Here is a 17,102-nt window from a genome sequence, read left to right as displayed (position 1 = left end):
TTACTTTTACCACCTCCCAAATGCTAATACCTTCAACACTTTCAATTCTATTTTTAAGCTTCCTGACATTTGTATTACTGTTTTCATGCATTTTATTCTACATATATTTTAATCTCCATGAGAGATTTCTAGAATTACTTCACAAAATAAAATTCATTTATATTTATTTATAAATTATCCTTTCCTTTCCTCTTCAGTCCTTCCTCCATTCCTGGTTTTCAACCTGAGATTATATTCCTTTGGATGTGATAACTCACTCCAGTATTTTGTCTAATTCAAGGCTGCTAACAATGAAAAGTTTCACTTTAAGTTTTTCTAGGACATCTTTATTTGGGGCACTGTTGCTGCTGGGTGTAGAATTCTGGTTTGACATGAGATTTCTATTAGCATTTTAAAAATGCTGCTCTGTTGATGTCCATCTTATTTTATTTATGGTTATAAATCACCAATTGGCCTTTTTCTTGCTTATTTGGCATCTATAGTCCCTAAAATCCTTTACATTAACTTTGGTTTTTAGACCATAGTTTAGTTCATTAATATTTCCTGTGTATGCACTCTGCTTAGGGAATGTTGAATTAATTGAATCTGTGGATTGATGTCTTTCATCAACTTGAAACATGCTTGTGTATTTTCACTTCTGATATCAATTCCTCTCCACATTCTCACTACTCCCCTTTTAATCACATCCCTTGTATATTCTAATTCTACCCTGAATTTTCCAATGTCATTGACCCAGTGGTTTTCTTGGAAGATTTGCTCTTGAACTGTCTTCCATTTTAGTAAACCAGCCTTTTGCTGGAATCGATTCCTTCTTTATTACTTAAATTCTTAATTTCATTTCTAACATAAACACAATATATAGCTTTAATTTTTTAAAAAAGAGATAGAGCAGTTTGACAATAAGGAGAAAATGATTTCCTTTTGATACAATAAAGCTAAAATAGATAACAGAAAATTATAAATTGGATCATATTAAGTTATATGAGGAGCCAGTATTCATTGAAATTCACCAGTAAGACTGAGGGAGCAGAAAACCTGAGTATCTTGTTCTTTGTACTGATGTGGACTACCTTTTGAAATGATAATATTTAGATTTCTTGGGTTAAATAAAAATGTTATAAAATCCAGTTTCATCTGTTTGTATTTACTTTCTTTAACATGTGTTCTGGAAAATTGAAATGACATAGGTCACATTGTGATATCTCTGTTCGTCTTGGTTGGATAAAGCCGTGATGTGATGGTTAATTTTAGGAGTCAGCTTGACTGGCCTCAGGGGTGCCCACATAGATGGTGAAGCATTATTTCTGGGTGTGTCTGTGAGGATGTTTCTGGAAGAGATTAGCATTTGATTCCATAGTCTATGTAAACAAAGCCACCCTCAATAGTGTAGGTGGGCATCATCTAATCTGTTGAGGGCTCAATAGAACAAAAAGGAAAGAAAGGCTGAATCCACTGTCTCCTCCAGACCTGGGATGTCCATCATTTTCTGCACTTGGACATCAGACGTCCTGGTTGTCAGGCCTTCAGACTTTGACTGAATTATATCACTGGTTTTTCTTGTTCTCCAGCTTGCAGATGGCATATTGTGGGACTTCTCAACCTCCATAACCTTGTGAGCCAATTCCAACAATAAATTTCCACTTCTATAAGTTTATATATATTCTATGGTTCTATTTCTCTAGAGAATCCTGACAAATACACATGGATAACAAAGTGCATATTAAGTGCACATGGAGGAAATTTTCCAAGGCATAGGAGGCTCCCCCAACCCCACAGGAGGAAGCAAGTCATCCCATCCAGGCAGCAGGCATGAGCATGTGCACGCACACACACACACCCACACACACACAAACACAAGTAATTTGAAAATGTGCTCAAGCTCAAACTCTCTGCCTTATTCTTCATCACAGCAGTGATTTCTACATGGCATGTTATACATCCTTTGCCATTTATTATCTCTTTCCTCCCACTAAGACTAAATCAAACAGGGGCAGTCAGTCTGTTTAGTTATTTTGTAGATCACAGGTTTTATACCACAGCTTTGCATGTAGTAAGTGCTCTAAAAATCAAATGACCAAATAGTTTTCCCTCCAAACTGGAACATATCAGGGAATGAAAAGTGTAGTATTAATAATTATGATAAGACAACAGGAGAAATATGTGTGGAAGACAGAAATAGGGGATTTATAAGTTAAGATGAACTGATCACTTTTGCATTTTAAACAGATCACTGTGACTAGAATCTCATGATTGTATTATGAGGAGAAAGGATTTGGAATCTTAAACTATTCTTGCTAATTTATTGCAGTGTACCACTCTAAAGGTGGTATCTTTGCATAAGAGTAGTTAAGTGGATGGATTTAAAATATTTCAGGAAATAAAGTTTTAATGTTTCAATTTTATATGTATATAAATATCAAATATATATTGTACACATAATATATGTGAGCCCTTTATGTGTACAAAGCCATTGTGAACACTATTGTGGGAAAATTTGGAAAATCCACATTAGTCTTGTCTTCATGGAGTATCCAGTTTAGTGAGAAAGAACTAAATCTTGAAAGAAATAGATAATATTGCACATGTAACTAAAATAGAAAAAAAATCAACGAAGAGGAAAAATGGAGTTTTGTAATTTAGGTTCCTAGTGCAGGCGAGTTCACTCTGTGGAAATGATATATTTTATGAGATGTGAAAGGTGATTGGAAATAAATCAGAAGTGGATAACCTGTAGGTAGATTCAGGAGAGTGGATGGATGGTTCATTGATACGTGAATGTGGGGTGGCAGGGTGTCCAGAGCGACACCCAGGGCTAGACACATTATTAACACAAACAATTGAGTTTGGGAACCCTGAGAGAGAAGCAAATAATTTGGGGAAGTGGTTTGCTCGACTTGGGACCTGGTCATTGTGAGTTGAGTCATCACTGATGTGGTGAGTGGGCAGGTAGATAAATGGGTCTGGAGGTCAGAGTTAGGTCTCTGCTAATCTTTGGACATATTTGGCTCATTAGTGGTATTTGAAGCCAGGGAAATGTATGGAGTTTCCCCAGAAGGAGGGTGCAGATGGGGAACAGGTGTCAGAGCAGGGTTGACTCCCAGGAAGCATCAGTCTTTGTGGGGTGGTCATAAAGAGAAGCCAGAAGGTGACTCAGGAAGTTCAGACAGGCAAGAGCAGGACAGTGTAAGGTGGTGGATCCCAAGGACAAATAAGCTTTTAAAATGACATTGAAGTCCACAAGGTCACATGCTACTGCAGAGCATGTCAGACAAATCATGACAAGTCCCCGGTGGATTGGTAAGAGACATGGCTTGTGAGGTTAGCAAGAGAAGCATCCACAGAATGGGGATGGGCTTGAGTGGGCACTGTGCAAACACAGGCATGGGGAGATATGTGAACTTTTCACCATGGATCCCTGGCTGGAGGAGGAGAGGAGGGGCGTGGAGGGTGAGGACTATTGGGAATGCTGGCTGAGAGATTGTTTTGTAGATGGTAGAGATTTGTGCATATTTGAAACCTAAGGGATGATTCCAGTAGGGAAGTGATGGAAAGTACAACAAATGTGGAGGGCATAATGTCATTGAAATTGAAGAATGAGTGGTTTCCACAAGAAAGAAATTTCTTTGGATATAACAACAGAAAAGTTGTGATAAATGAATTCCTTATGAGGAATATTTATAGATCTGATGACTAGAGAGTCAAATAGTTCTTGTTTGATGGTTAACAATGTATCTGTGAAAAATGGAGGAGGTCGGAATAGAGATTTATGGAACTCAAGAAATGGAAAGAAATGAGCAGAGCATTCAGGAAGCATTAAAGAAATGCATATAGGTGCATTGGTTGCTGTGATTCTCTGTTGGGATCCACAGGCTCCTGGTGCATTCTCTCTTCAGTGCAAGTGTCAACATGGCATGGCAGGTACATTACTCAACAAACATGTGATAAGTGAATAATTGGTGGCATCATCAGGTCATTCACAGAAGCCAAACTGAGAGAGAGCTTCCTTAGGTCAGGAAGGAGAGGCATTCCTTTATATTTGTGAATGTTTTGATTTGTAATATTGTAATGTGAACAGCAAGTATACTGTTTTTATCAAAATTGTGTTCTGAAGGTTTTCAAAAATCTCTAAATCTCAGAGTAGAGAAAAATCAATCTCTGTGAATCTGTTACTTGCTTCAAAGATTGTCAACTTGTATACCATCTGGCTTTGTTTATCCTCACACCAAGATCCCAAGAACTAACCAGCTGAGATGGCTGAGAGCACATCATTTCAGCTGTAAATATTTTCAGTTTCTGGTACAGATGAGGGATTTTGGAACACAAACAAAATAATGTTATCACACACAAAAATAAAAGTGTCATTCGGATAATCAACTATCTGGTCAGTATCCAAAGTCTCCCAGTGTTGTCAAGGTTATTTCCTGGTTTTACATTTTATTTGAGTCAGGATCTTTAAAAACCCTTTCTTTGCAATTGGTTGATGTGTTTCTGAAGTGGCTTTTACTCTCTTACTAGTTCATGCATCTTGATGTTTGGGTGGCATATGCCTGTGTGTGTTTGTGTGTCTACACCGAGGTGTGAATTCTTTCTTTCCTGGATGGCAGTGCCCTGGCAGGAAGGGCCTGGGCTGTGGGAACCAGGATTTCTACTCTGCATCTGGCTGAACTGAAAAGGCCTTCCTGGGTGACACTTGCAGCCTTCAGAAAGGAGAGGGAAGAAGTACCAAGGAATTCAAGACAATGGCCCTTGTCTTACAGGGTGTTTCCAGGGCATGATGTTCAAAATGCTGGGTGGTAACCCTTTAGGTCCTAGTCGTAGGGTGGGTTCTCGGGGTGAGCTCAGAGTAGTGTCTGTTTACCACCCATGTGGGAAGCGTTTCAGTATTTTAATTGGTAAGTTTGTGTCTGTTGTGTCTGTGTTGTCTAAGATGGGTTGCATTCCCCTGCTGGACCCACTCCTATACCTGCCGCTCTCGTGCCTCATCTTTAAAAACTCCCAACAGGCAAGTTTCACATCCCTGTAACACACATCCACATAACCACAGCACAGACTGGGGAAAAGAACACAGTCATCCCAGGGGCTACGTGCTCTATGCGCTCAGGCCCAGCTGCCCCTTTGGGACAAGTCAGTAACAACACGACTGAGTGTGTAAACTAGTGATTGTCTGAGACCATGGACCTCAGAACACCAGGGTCCCAGATGTCACCCTAGGCAGCAATGGACAGTGTGGGTCATTCAGTGGCCAGGATTAAGGTCTATTATCTTGGCAAACCAGAGCTCACCCTTGATCCATCAGGCCCAGCCAGGGAGGAATGGCCACGATGTACCTGACAGAGAGGCTGGGGGCCTTCTAGGGAATTTCTGCCCAAAAAGAATCATATAAGGAAGTGCGGGGATGCTGGAAATCCTAGTTCACAGGGAGTGGTGAGGTTTATGGAAGAAAGTCCTGTTGTAGGTTTAAAAGCTGCATCATGAATCTTTTCCTCTGGATATGAAACAAGTGGGAAAAGGACTTCCATGGCATGGGCCAGGATCCCAGGAGGATTCCAGTCTAGGCGAAGGGTGAACAGGGAGCCCTAGAGGCGTCCTGATGGGGATGTCCTGTCGGCCCTTAGTCCATCAGCACATGGTCTTCCTCTGGCCTTGTGTTTTCCACATGCAAACTTTTATCTTTTTACATTTTTTCCTCATTTAGTGTTGATTCAAATCCAGAGACTGATTAGAAAACGGTAACTTCCAATATTTGGTCAAAAGAAACCTCAATGGGAGGAGCAGAAAACATTCCTTCTTCCTGGAAAACTGTAGAAAGACAGCCGCTGTCCTGGGGAAGGACATGGTCCTGGCAAGTGGTATTTGAAAGACACCCACATTTCAGTGGTTGTTGCTCTGCCTGGGAAAGTCCCTCCAACCTCTACATCCAGGGAGATCTGAGGGGCTGTCTCTGCTCCTGGCCCAGGTGAACCACACTGAAATGCACCTGTCCTCTGAGGAAGGGGGACTTGAGAGTGTCATTCAGTAGCCAGGGAGGGGACTGGCCGTCCTCCCTTCTCCCACATACCATAAGCTCTGACCATACATGAGTTCTTAATTCAAGGCGGAATGGGAGATTCTGTGTCTCATTTACATGAGCATGAGAAGTGAAAGAACCACACCACAACACCCAGGCTGTGACAGAAACAGAACTTACTGCAACATTCAAATCTGATATTTACTCTTAAACATATACTAATGCTCCTCCTCAATGGATAAACAGTCCCTGGGGTGGAGATGTCAGGGATTTGGAGGGGGGTCGTGCCCTCCATCTGGGGCTTTAGGGGAAACCAGGGAAAGTCTTCAGATGTCCTCCTTTACTTGGGGTGGGGGGGGAAGAGCTGACCCGGTGCACCCGGAGGGTCCCAGTGGCCCTGCTGCTCAGGAGGAGCTGCACTTGTGGTCTCCAGAGGGTTATGGCTCCTTGCCAAGGGCACGGTGGCTGAAGAGAAGAAACAGACTATTTTGGGGTGCCTCCCTGAGATTCACGGCACACCTCCCTCCCCCCCTTCACTCTTATCCAAACCCTGTGCCGAGTGATCAGTCCATCAACAGCACCCCGTTTGTCCCTGATGGGGGAGGCATCATTTAGCATCACCCATTTAAGAGGAGGCAACCGAGTCCCAGAGAGAAGAGGGGAGCGGCCTGTCCCAGGCCTGCTCAGCAGTGGAGCTGGGATCCAGTATCATGCTTAGCCCGAAGCTGTACTGAGCCCCTGGATTCAGTCGCTGCTGCTCCTGACACTCACTTGGCCCTGAACTGGAGGATGTCCGGTTCCTCTTTCTCCTGAAGAGCCGCATTTTGCTCGCCTTCTGGTGTGCGGGCTCCAGCCGGCAGGAGACCCAGTAGCTACAGGACAGAGTGGAACTGTGAGCTACCAGGAGCCACACCTCAGGTGCCCCTCCCAGAGTCTGCCAGCAGCTGAGTCCTGGTGCCCCATGGGTCACCACGCTACGAGTTCTGAGGCTGATCAGCGAGCCAGGCCACAGGCTCTGGAGCTGGTCATCAGAGAGAGTCTGCCCTGCCCTCACCCAACTCCTGTCCCCCTCACCTCTCATGGACACTGATGGGCTCCATGGCCTGGAACCAGGCCCCAAATCGCTCATCGGGCTCCAGGTCATATGCCTTTGCAGCCTGCTGGAGCAGCTGGATCCTACGGATGACTTTGAATTTCTGGGAGGAAGGACAGGATGCAGAGAGGGCTTGGGTGGGGAACACTGCCAGGGACTTGTGCGGAATGAGGATCTGGTCTGGGGTCTGTGCTCACTCGGGAACCCTCCTTCCTTCCCTCTCCATTCAGGACTTGCCTGTCCTCACAGTTGGCTTGAATTAGTTCCTCATCCAGGAAGGTGTCCTTGATGCCAGCCCCTCCCGCACCCGCCAACGTGATGGGATTCCCAGCTTTGTGGATCTGACTCTCCCAATAAATGTAAGACCCAAGGGATGAGGCCAGAGAAAGTCTTGCCAGGGGAGGTCTCTGATTTCCACATCCCCACCCTCCCCATAGCTGCTCACCTCACACCATTTCTGGAAGTTGACCTGACTTCCCTGGAAGGGAGACAGCCAATGACCATCAGAAACAGCCCCCTAAGCCCAGAACCAACCCCCATCCCACCCCTTCTCAGGCTGCAGGAATGTCAGGGCCCAGCAGAGGGCAGACCTTCCACAAAGAGAACTTGACACTGGGCCAGGCTCTGGGCTCCAGGGCAGGAGGGACAGGGGAGCTGAGGCCAGAGACCTTATGTAGCACACCCTCTCTGATGACAGACGGGGAGACTGAGGCCTCAGGGAGGAAGGGACAGCTGGAACACAGAAGTGCTTCCTCACTTGCAGGGGCTGATGGCACTCCCCCAGGGGCAGGGCCTGAGGGGGAGGCTGAATCCATCTCAGACACAGCCTCCTGCAGCTCTGCAGGCAGGCAGCTATGAGCTTCACCAGCCCAGGTAGACTGGTGGGGGGCTTATGCAGAGCGTCTATTCACGCATTGCTAAGATGTGCCTGACTCCCCAGCTCCCAGGGGTGGCCATGGGGCTCTCATGAGAGGAGGTTTGCCAGGTACTGAGAGCTCAGGTCCCAGTGCAGGGCTCTCGCCACCCAAACCTCAGGATCCTGCTCCCTGGCCCCACCTCCAGGCTCACTCACTTCCAGATCATCCGCCATCCCAATGTCCAGCAGCTTCAGGTGATAGAGGAACATGCCCAGGAAGGGGACGACACCCTGTGAAATCAGGGTGGGAGTGGTGAGATGAGTCCCACCTCTCAGGTGCCCCCATGGACCCTCCCCCAAATCCCTTCACCCCAGCCTCCTGCCCACCACAGACTCCCACAGAGAACAGCCTAGGACCCTCAGCGGCCTCCCCCCAGTTGCCCCCTCCAGGACCACCCAACTTCCCCAGTCACCTCCCAGGGGCGGCTTTTGGCAAATCCCAGGGTATGTGGTCCCTGCCCCTCCCCTCCCTAAACCATCCTGGGCCCAGCCCTTCCAGGCCTCCTCCTGGTCACTTCCAGGGCAGGCATTTCAGGCTCTTGGGCTCCAGGAGCTGGGCTGGAGGAGGAGGGACCCCTCTCTTAGGGAAGCCTCCAGCCGTGAGGAGAGTGACCCCTCCTCTGACACCTGGACCCTCCCCCTCAGGCCACCTCACCTGCTGCTGCTGCCTCTCCTGGGCTCCCTGCGGGTCCATCTCATGGGTGGCCCTCACAGATGACACCTCCTGCAGGGTCAAGGACAGGCTCAGGGAGGCCATGTTCCCTTCCCCGTGTCTCCCAGGGCCCTGATCTTGGACCCTGGCCATCTGGTGTCTATGGCTGCTCCCATTCCAGGGTGCCCTGATACTAGATCACTCCCAGCTCCAACACTCCCTCCTCTGTGCCCTCAGGCCTGCCCAGGCCCCTAAGCCTCTCTCCTCATCAGGAAAGTGTGAGGAGGACTCCCCATGCCTCCCAGGGTCCCCTGAGGACTCAGTGTCATCTGACTGTCACCAGTGCTGTTCCCTCCCCCCTCGAGGAGGAGCACAAAGCTGCTGCACATTCCTCTCCCCCTTGTACCTCATCACCCCTGTGAGGCCTGCACCACAGATCATCTCCCTCCATTACCCAGATGAAGAGACCGAGGCCCACAGAGGGGCAGTGAATTGCTAAAGGGCCAACAGAGGAGACCGCTCCCCCTCGCAGCCAGAAGCCCTGGCCCCCGGCCTTCACTCCTCCTCCAGACACACCTCTGACCAATGTCCTGTCCTCTGGACTCTCGGGGTGTGTTGAGGCCCTCAGTCAACCTGAGCCATGGATGGAGAGGCACAAGGTGTCTCGGGGTCCCATGCAAGTGGCTTCTGTGTTTTCCAGCCCCCTGGGATTCTCTGACACCAGGCTGGACCTGAGGCCATGCCAAAGGCCTCAGCTCCCTAGGATCCCCTCAGGATGGTCCCTGCACAGAACTCCTCCTTTATTCACTCAAGAAGGGGACCCCCTTGCGCCACATCTGAGTGACAGTGTAGGGGCTGACCACGGCACTGTGTAATGGTGACATTTGCATCCTTTTTCACTTGGAAACTTCTAATGTCCCTTCTCCTTTCTCAGCTCTCATGTTTGAAGTCTGTGGTCTGAGCCTTTGTACAATCCTTAGGCCCCTCCTGCCAGGGCCTCGATGGAGGCCATTAAGAATCTGTCAGGAAGGTCCATTAAGAATCTGTAGGTTCCCTGATAATTCTCATTGCCATCTGGGGCGTATCCTTGTCGACAACGCCCCGGGGGAGACTCACTGGTTTGTCAGCAGTGACCACTATCGGGCTAGAGTGCACAGTCCCAGAGAGCACACAGTTCTGTCCCAGATCCACCATTTGGCCCAAGGCTGTGCAGCCCCTGTGTCCACAAGGCCTGTGTGACCTCACAGTGCCCATCCCTGGGGCAGGCAGAGTGCCCTCCCCTGCGAGCTGCAGTGAAGACAGAAGGAGCAGCAGGGGCCTGGCTTCCTGAGGACAGACTGGGCTGCTTTAGGAAGAAAGGAACCCCCACCCACTCCATCCACCCGCCAGCCTGGAGGATGATGAGGGCCAGCTGATGGGTCCGCATGGAAGCCAGACACCTGCTCATTCTGCCAGCTCTTCACCTCTTGGAACAGTCCAGGCGACACCACTGTATCCCGTGACCAAGGCCTCCTGCCCCAAACAGTCCCCACCTGCCCCTGCAGCTCACACCCCCCGCTTCCTGTCCAGCTGGACAAGACAGACCGTTATTTCTCGGGGAACCTTAAGTGAAAAACTTACCAAAGCACATCCTGCCTGGTCCCTCCCCACCTCACCTCCCGTCCTTCCAGATCTCCAGCCTCCACTCACCTCCTTGAGAAGCTTCCTGCTCTCCCGGTGGCATGTTTGGAAGATCTTTTTAACTGTTTGACAGTTCTTCCTGAGGAGGGAAAAAAGGAAAGAAACACTGTGGAGTGGTTTGAGGGTAAATCCCTTTTGTTTGAAAACCCAGAAGATCCAGACAGCCTGGATGAGCATTTTCACTGTGTCGTCTGAGCCCTGAGGTGTCTGGGACTGGGGAGGGGCTCTCCTATTGTCACCTGGGGCCTCCATTCTCTTATTTTCTCAGCAGATGTGTTTTAAACAGTCTTAATTTCACGTGGACAGAGAGTTCTGTTGCTGCAAACACTTGAAAATCTTCAATTTGGTCCAAGCCATGATCTGTCACTTAGGGAAACTGATTCCTGAGGCAGAACCACTGGCCTAAGTTTTCAGAAAGACTTCCAGCCTGCCAACCAGGTCAGACCCTATCCCCAGGGTTTGCTGTCTCCCAGGAGGTCCCAACTGACTGAAGGGCAATGCCAGCCCTGTGGGGGGTGTCTGGTCCACCCAGGTGGTGCTCGCATGGAGAGAGGCCTACCCACCTGGACACCTGTCTCCACGTGTCTTTTAAACATTGAATGGAGGGGCCCTCCAGAGCCCAGAAGATCGTATGGAGAGAGGAAAGGTTCCTCAGGCCGTGGCATTCCTGGGGAAGGGAAGAGAATGAGCTGTGAGGGGGAGCTGGAGCCCTGCTTCCTCTGGCTTCTGTCCCCTCATTGACGTCTCCTGTCCTGGATGAGACAGCGGCTCAGGGAACCCGGAAAAGGCACAGCTGGAACCTGATGAGGAATACTTCCAGGGAGGAGGATTTTAGCTCAAGCCAAGAAAGGAGCCCAGGAAGGGGTGAGCTTCCTACCACTGGGACCAGGAGTCAGGTCATCGAGGCCTGGCAGGAGGGGCCTAAGGTTTGTGCAAAGGCTCAGACCACGGACTTCAAACGTGAGAGCTGAGAAAGGAGAAGGGGCAGTTCCCCTGACTCCAGAGAGGGCCTCCCACATCTTACCTTGGCCACCTGGATCCAGAGCTCCACCACCCTGGCCCTGTCCTGGGCCGTCATGCTCGGGTCCCCAATGCAGGTGGTGATGATACATTCGACCACTCTGTTAAAGTGGGTCATGGTGGCATGGATGGTCGGTGCCAGGTGCTCAATGCCCCTGTTGTCACCCTGGGACCAGATGGAGTCCAGGAATTCGTGGGGCCTCACTGTCTTGAAGAGCTCCTGGGGAGGACAGGGAGTGTCACCCAGCCCTGCCACAGCCCAGCTCAGCATCTGCAGCCCCCAGTCCCAGGCTGGGTCAGTGGTGAGAGCTGGAGCTCAGGAAGCTGAGAATGCGGCCTGAGGCTTGTGGGAGTCCCTGGGTGTTGCCTGTGTCCCCTGAGGGCACCCAGCACAGGATGACCCAGGAACCCATACTGTGGCGCAGGGAAGTGGCATTTGCTCGCCGCCCAGTCTCACTTCCTCCAAGCACCAGAACTCGGCTCCTGCTTGACCATCTCTAGGGGCATCTTCCTCCCATTCTGACCATCCTGGGGTCTGACTCCTCTTTCAGATGCACATTCCCCCAAGGCAGCAACAACCAGGGGCTTTGTTTGTCTGCCTTGTAGTCATGTACACATGAGGTGCCTAATTAGTGCTGAGGCTGTTGAGGCCTCCTGGGCAAATGAGTGAACTACCCAAGGACGAGACAGCGCTTCAGTGTGCTCCCCTCCCCCACCAAAGCGCAGACTCTGCCCAACTTCCTCTCTGCTCCCCCTCATCCACCTGCACAGCCACTCTGCATGGCAGCTGCTCTCAGTGTCCACCCCTACTGTCCACATGAGGACAGCAAAGGCTTGGGAGTTAAGAAGGCTGCTCAGGTCACATGAGGGTAAGTGGGGAAGCAAGAGGTTGGACCGAGATCATGGGATTCTGGATCAGGAAATGGCAGGTCTGGGGCAGCTGATGGCACAGGGAAGGCCGGCCCCACCTGCCCTGAGAGCCCCGCTGCTCACCACATCCATCAGTGTCAACTGCTCTGCCACCAGCCGGGGAGGGAACTCCAAGAAGTCAGGCTTCTCCTCCCTCAGCAGGTTCTTGGTGGTCACGTCCCAGGGGCAGGTGGGCTCTGGGGCTGGATCTGGCTCTGCTGTTATCTCTCCAGGTGGAGGGAGGATTCTCCCTGGAGCCAATGGTCCAGCTGGCTCCAGCTCAGGAGCTGGCACTGGGGCTGGAGCTGAGGTTGGTGGTGGCTCTGGCCCTGGAGGGACTGATGGAGGTGACACTGGCTCCAGCTCTAGCACAGGTGGTGGAACTAGAGCCGGAGCTGGATCTAGCCGTGGAGCTGGCCCTTGCTCTGGCTCTGGAGCTGGAGGGAGCTCTGGAGATGGTACTGCAGCAGGAGAAAGAAACAGTGTCACTCAAGTAGCTGACTTCCCCTGTGCCTGTCAAAGCCAGGAAAGACCCCACTGCCTTGAAGTGAACCAAGCCTCTGAACACTCTGCAACTTGTCTTCCCAGACTGCAGTCGCCTCACCTTCCAGCTCTGCCTCAATGGGCCGTGGATGCTCCAGCTGGACCTGGAGAAGGTAGGCGTGGCCCTGCAGCCCCGAGCCAGGCAAGCTGAGATGCAGAGAGGCCAGCTTCATGCTGAAGCAGGGATAGTGCAGGAGCTCCCAGAAATCCTGCCCTGGGTCCAGGCAGGTTCCCACCAGAGAAGAGATGGCACTGGGGGAGGCAATTGGGCAACAGAGTCAGAGGCCTGGCCTTTCCCTCCACGCTTCTCACCCAAGGCACCCTGGCTTGGGTCTGGGCCCTATGCCTGCCCCTCTCCATCCAGGTGAGAGCCACATGGCAGCCCTGACCCCTGTGAGGCTGTCCTGGCAGTGGCAGGCCTGCTTATCCAGCAGGTTGACACAGAGTCTGTTGTGACTCTCTTCCCACTGACACTCTTCTCCTGAAGGTCTGGGACACAGCCCACCCCAGCCCTCCATGCACTTGTGCAACTGGATTGAGCACTGAGACAGATTTGTGACCAGGTTGCTCACACACCTCCTGTTCTGGGCCTGGAGGCGGTGGTCAGAAGAGGTAGATGTGGAGAAGGGGAGGCAGATTAAAATGGGTCTGTGGTGGGAATGGGTTTCTAGGGGAGAACTCAGCCCAGCCACCCCTCTGGTTCCCAGGGGTCCTGGCACCCATCCATAGCTCTTTGACTCCTGTCCTCCTGGAGTGGAAGCCACCGGACCTCTGCCTTCCCATGGGAATCAAAAGATGCGTGAGATGCGGCTTCTGACAGGCTCCCCTCAGCCACAGCCTCCATCTCTCCCCCCACAGCTTGTTCTTTAGAGACAGGAGGCCGTCCTTCTGGACCCAAAGACCACTCACTTTTTTAGGTGGTCCTGCGCTCTGCCCTCCTGGCTGGAATAAGGGGAGATGCCTCCAGATGTAAAGGAGGCTATGAGGGCATCCCTTGGGATGGACGGTGGATGACAAGACCTGCGAATGATGTCTAATGTCAATGTCTGACTCTCAGACGGAAATTGAGGCCACGCATTGTGTCTCCTTCATTCACTGAGTTTACTGTCTCCAAATGTCCTGCATGCAGTAGGTGCTTAATCTACATGGTTGAATGAATGTAGTCCACCCAGAACCATCCCAGACACCTGAGTGGGCCTAGGGCCTCTCTGCTGCCCCAGAGATCCTTGACTGGCTACCCCAAGGAAAAGGACCAGGACCAGCTGGATGGAATCTCCAACTCCTTGACAGGGTGGTTTCCATGTGCTTTTCCAAACTCAGAAAGGCCGCATCTCAGAGATGGGTGAGGCAGACTACTTTTCACGGGGAAGAGAGAAATAAACACCATGAACAACCACAGCACGTCCACAGCCCTCTCTGCAGAGCCAGGCACCAGGTAAGCACCCACCATGGCTGATCCCATTAGTTCCTACAAGATCCCCATGAAATTTGTCCTCTCCCACCCTACTTTTCAGAGGACCAAACTGAGGCTCAGAGAGATTTGGTGACACTCCCAGGACACACAGCTGGCAGGGGACAGAGTCACCACTGTGCTGAGGAGGGAGTGGCCACTCACCTAGTAAACAGCTGGTCCAGGACCTGGTGGGATGTGTCTAAGGCCGAGTAGTTGACCATGAAGGTGGTGAAGCTAGAGATGTTCCTCCTCAGGAAAGCTGGTGCGATGGACTCTGTCAGCTTCTCCATCATGCCTGTCTGGAGGGCCCGCATCCTGCAGGCCTCATTGAAATTCACGGTGGACTCATCCTCACACTGAGGGAGAGGAGGAGGTACATACACTCAATGACATCATGGTGAACCAGCGGGAGGATTGAGGTGACTTTCTACCCTCCTGTGTAGCTGGTGGGAAGGAGTGGAGGTCCAGATTCCTTTGGGAGTGGGACTGTGGAGCACTCTAATGAGAAAACCCTGGGGGGTTCCAGGGGAGACTCAGATTTGAGTCTGCATTCTAGTAGTGCCTTGGTCATCTCAGAGTCCTGGGTATGAAGACCCCTCTGCACCCACACTCACCTCAGACCAGCCCTCTTCATTGATGGACTGGTGCACCTGTGTCCTCTCCAGGGAGATGGCGAACTGGAAACCATCTACCAGCTCCTCAACCATCACTTGGGTGCAGCTCTGCAGTGACAGTGCCCAGAAGTCAGGCCAGGAGGCATCAGGGGCCTGCCTGGACTTTGCCACAGAGGGAAACCCCACCACAGTTCAGGCACAGAGGGGCATCTGCATAGTCTCCATCAGGGAAGGAATGTGATGACACCTCGATGGCCTGGGATTCACATGTGGGTAGAAGAGCTTGGTCCCCAGCACTCACCATCCTCTCCTGCAGCCAAATCTTCAGTATGAACATGACACACAACCAGATCTCCACCATTTAGCTACCTGCTCCTGCTCAGGGTGGTTCCTCCTCATACTACCTTCTCTAACTCCACCTCCCACATACACACACACACACACACACACACACACACACACACACAATGAGGGTCAAGGGGTGTGGGGCTGTCCATTTGGGATCACAGTTGTGGCCTGACCTAGAGTGGCCTGCCCTGGGCTACGCTGTTACCTGATGGTTCCTCCTGCCAAAAGGCCACAGACATTCGAGGTGAGGGCTGAGCCAATGTCTAAAGCGACTTAACATGCTCTCATTCTTGGCTTTCCGGGGGCCAGAGCCTCGGAAAGTCACAGGACAACATGAGAACATCCTGCTGTGTCGAGTGTCTCCACTCAAATGAACTGGACAGGAGGCTGTGGTTACAATGTGGGTGCCTGGTAACCAGAGTTCTAAGTTCTGTTGGGGGCTGTCACCAAGGAAGTGAGGTCACTTCTTCAAGGTTCTATTACTTGGCCCCTTCCTTCAATCAGACCCACCCAAAGCCCCCGCTAGGCTGTTGGCTGCTCTCCCTCCTTGCCCATGTCATCTCCATCACTGTACACAAATATCCATCACCACCCTCCCCACAGCTCCTTGGGAGTGGAACCAGTGGCCAGCTTTGAGGAGACAGAGCTGAAGTCACACCTCTTTTATCCTACCAGTTCTGTGTCCTGGAAAAGCCACTGTGCCTCTCAAGATCTCCCCAGTCTCCCAACCTGCACAATGGGGATGGTGCTAAAAACAGCTTTCTAGGAACATCGTCAGGTGTATATGAGATAATACCTACAACACCTGTGGATTGGTGTCACATGTGTCTAATGCTGAACCTCCCATCTATGTCAGTTCCATCTATGCAGCCTCCACAAACCCCCACTCCATACTTCTTGTCACACATCATTGGCCTGAATTTGGTCTGGTCATTCTTATCTGCAAGAGCGGTTAGGAATTTTATCTTTTAGTTTGTTGAATTGCCACCCAAAATAAAACTGATTCTTTGTTCTGAATATTAAGGGAGAAGGTGAACAGTGGAAACTACCCGTGCTCTCGCCCTACACTAACCTTCAAGTTGAAGGGGAGGAGATGAGCTTTTCAGATGAATCAAGCATGTATTTATCTACCACAGGCTCTCTTTTCTTGTTGTTTATTCATCCACAGAGAACAAGTAGTCTTGCTTCCAAACCAGAATGTATGAGACGTCCACTGCCCTCTGTTCCCAGCAGAGTGACCAAAACCAATTTGTTGGCTTTTATTTGCCTGGCCCTTGTAAGTAGATCTGAGAACATTCTTTCTATGTCCTTCATAGAGTGGGTCTGGGAGGGTCTGAGGTTGTAGAGAATTGTAGGCAAATAGCAGGCTCCTGAAAAACTGAGTCAAATTTGAATCTCTGTAATTCGAAGAAGGAGAGTGACATCAGCATCATCGTGGAATAAGACACCTCCTGTTTTTCTACTCCTGCACTAACAATGCTTTGGCATCCATCCATAGACAAAAGTGCCTTTGTGGGAGAAGTGGGATCCAGCACCATATGGCAAGGGACACAGAGGGAGTCTCACCCAGCCATGCATCTGGTAATAGGCAGACAGACCTCGGTCCCAGCTCTGGACCCTGCAGTGGCCCGTGAACCAGCTCAAGCTCCTTTCAGCTGCTGCATGGAAACCCCTGAAAACACTGTCTTAGATCATGACACACAGAGGAGAGGGCCTTTGTGGAAGTCCAGGTTTCAAGAAGAGAAGTTCCAGCCCTCTGTTGGAGCACAAAAATATGAGTCTGGATGGGTTGAAGAGTTTGGAGGCATTGGCAGATAGGTACTCTTAGAGGGCTTTAAAGGATGTGGATCCTGTAACTGCACTGAGC

General features: G+C 50.5%; 1 protein-coding gene and 1 long non-coding RNA gene across 8 annotated transcripts; one reads left to right on the top strand and one right to left on the bottom strand.

The window, feature by feature from the left end:
- Nucleotides 1-6,190: 6,190 nt before the first annotated feature.
- On the bottom strand, nt 6,191-14,985 carry LOC147911230 (ral guanine nucleotide dissociation stimulator-like). 3 transcript variants are annotated; one of them, XM_087428405.1, is made up of 14 exons: nt 14,888-14,985; nt 14,436-14,629; nt 13,730-13,840; nt 12,882-13,072; nt 12,362-12,738; nt 11,373-11,588; nt 10,912-11,015; nt 10,358-10,427; nt 8,672-8,740; nt 8,173-8,247; nt 7,546-7,578; nt 7,082-7,203; nt 6,779-6,879; nt 6,191-6,472 (listed from the first exon to the last, which is right to left on the bottom strand). In XM_087428405.1, exons 1-14 carry the CDS (start codon nt 14,978-14,980, stop codon nt 6,348-6,350), a joined length of 1,881 nt encoding a protein of 626 aa, XP_087284531.1. In that variant the 5' UTR covers nt 14,981-14,985; the 3' UTR covers nt 6,191-6,347. The 3 variants fall into 3 exon arrangements, with proteins under 3 accessions (XP_087284531.1, XP_087284532.1, XP_087284533.1); XM_087428406.1 differs by lacking the exon at nt 7,546-7,578; XM_087428407.1 differs by lacking the exons at nt 7,082-7,203; nt 7,546-7,578 and having other exon boundaries at nt 6,386-6,472.
- On the top strand, nt 7,197-16,814 carry LOC147911229 (uncharacterized). 5 transcript variants are annotated; one of them, XR_015551395.1, is made up of 4 exons: nt 7,197-7,459; nt 12,866-14,255; nt 14,335-16,511; nt 16,734-16,814. It is a non-coding gene; the product is annotated as an uncharacterized LOC147911229 (long non-coding RNA). The 5 variants fall into 5 exon arrangements; XR_015551398.1 differs by lacking the exon at nt 16,734-16,814 and having other exon boundaries at nt 12,866-12,933; nt 13,528-14,255; XR_015551399.1 differs by lacking the exon at nt 16,734-16,814 and having other exon boundaries at nt 14,335-14,646; nt 14,939-16,511.
- The last annotated feature ends 288 nt before the right edge of the window (nt 16,815-17,102 follow it).

The sequence above is a fragment of the Ceratotherium simum genome, unplaced genomic scaffold (genome assembly GCF_057802395.1).
Source record: "Ceratotherium simum simum isolate JZ-2026a unplaced genomic scaffold, ASM5780239v1 HiC_scaffold_46, whole genome shotgun sequence".
Classification (NCBI taxonomy): domain Eukaryota; kingdom Metazoa; phylum Chordata; class Mammalia; order Perissodactyla; family Rhinocerotidae; genus Ceratotherium; species Ceratotherium simum.
Note: the sequence above shows the minus strand (reverse complement) of the source record. Positions and strands in the feature narration are given on the sequence as shown.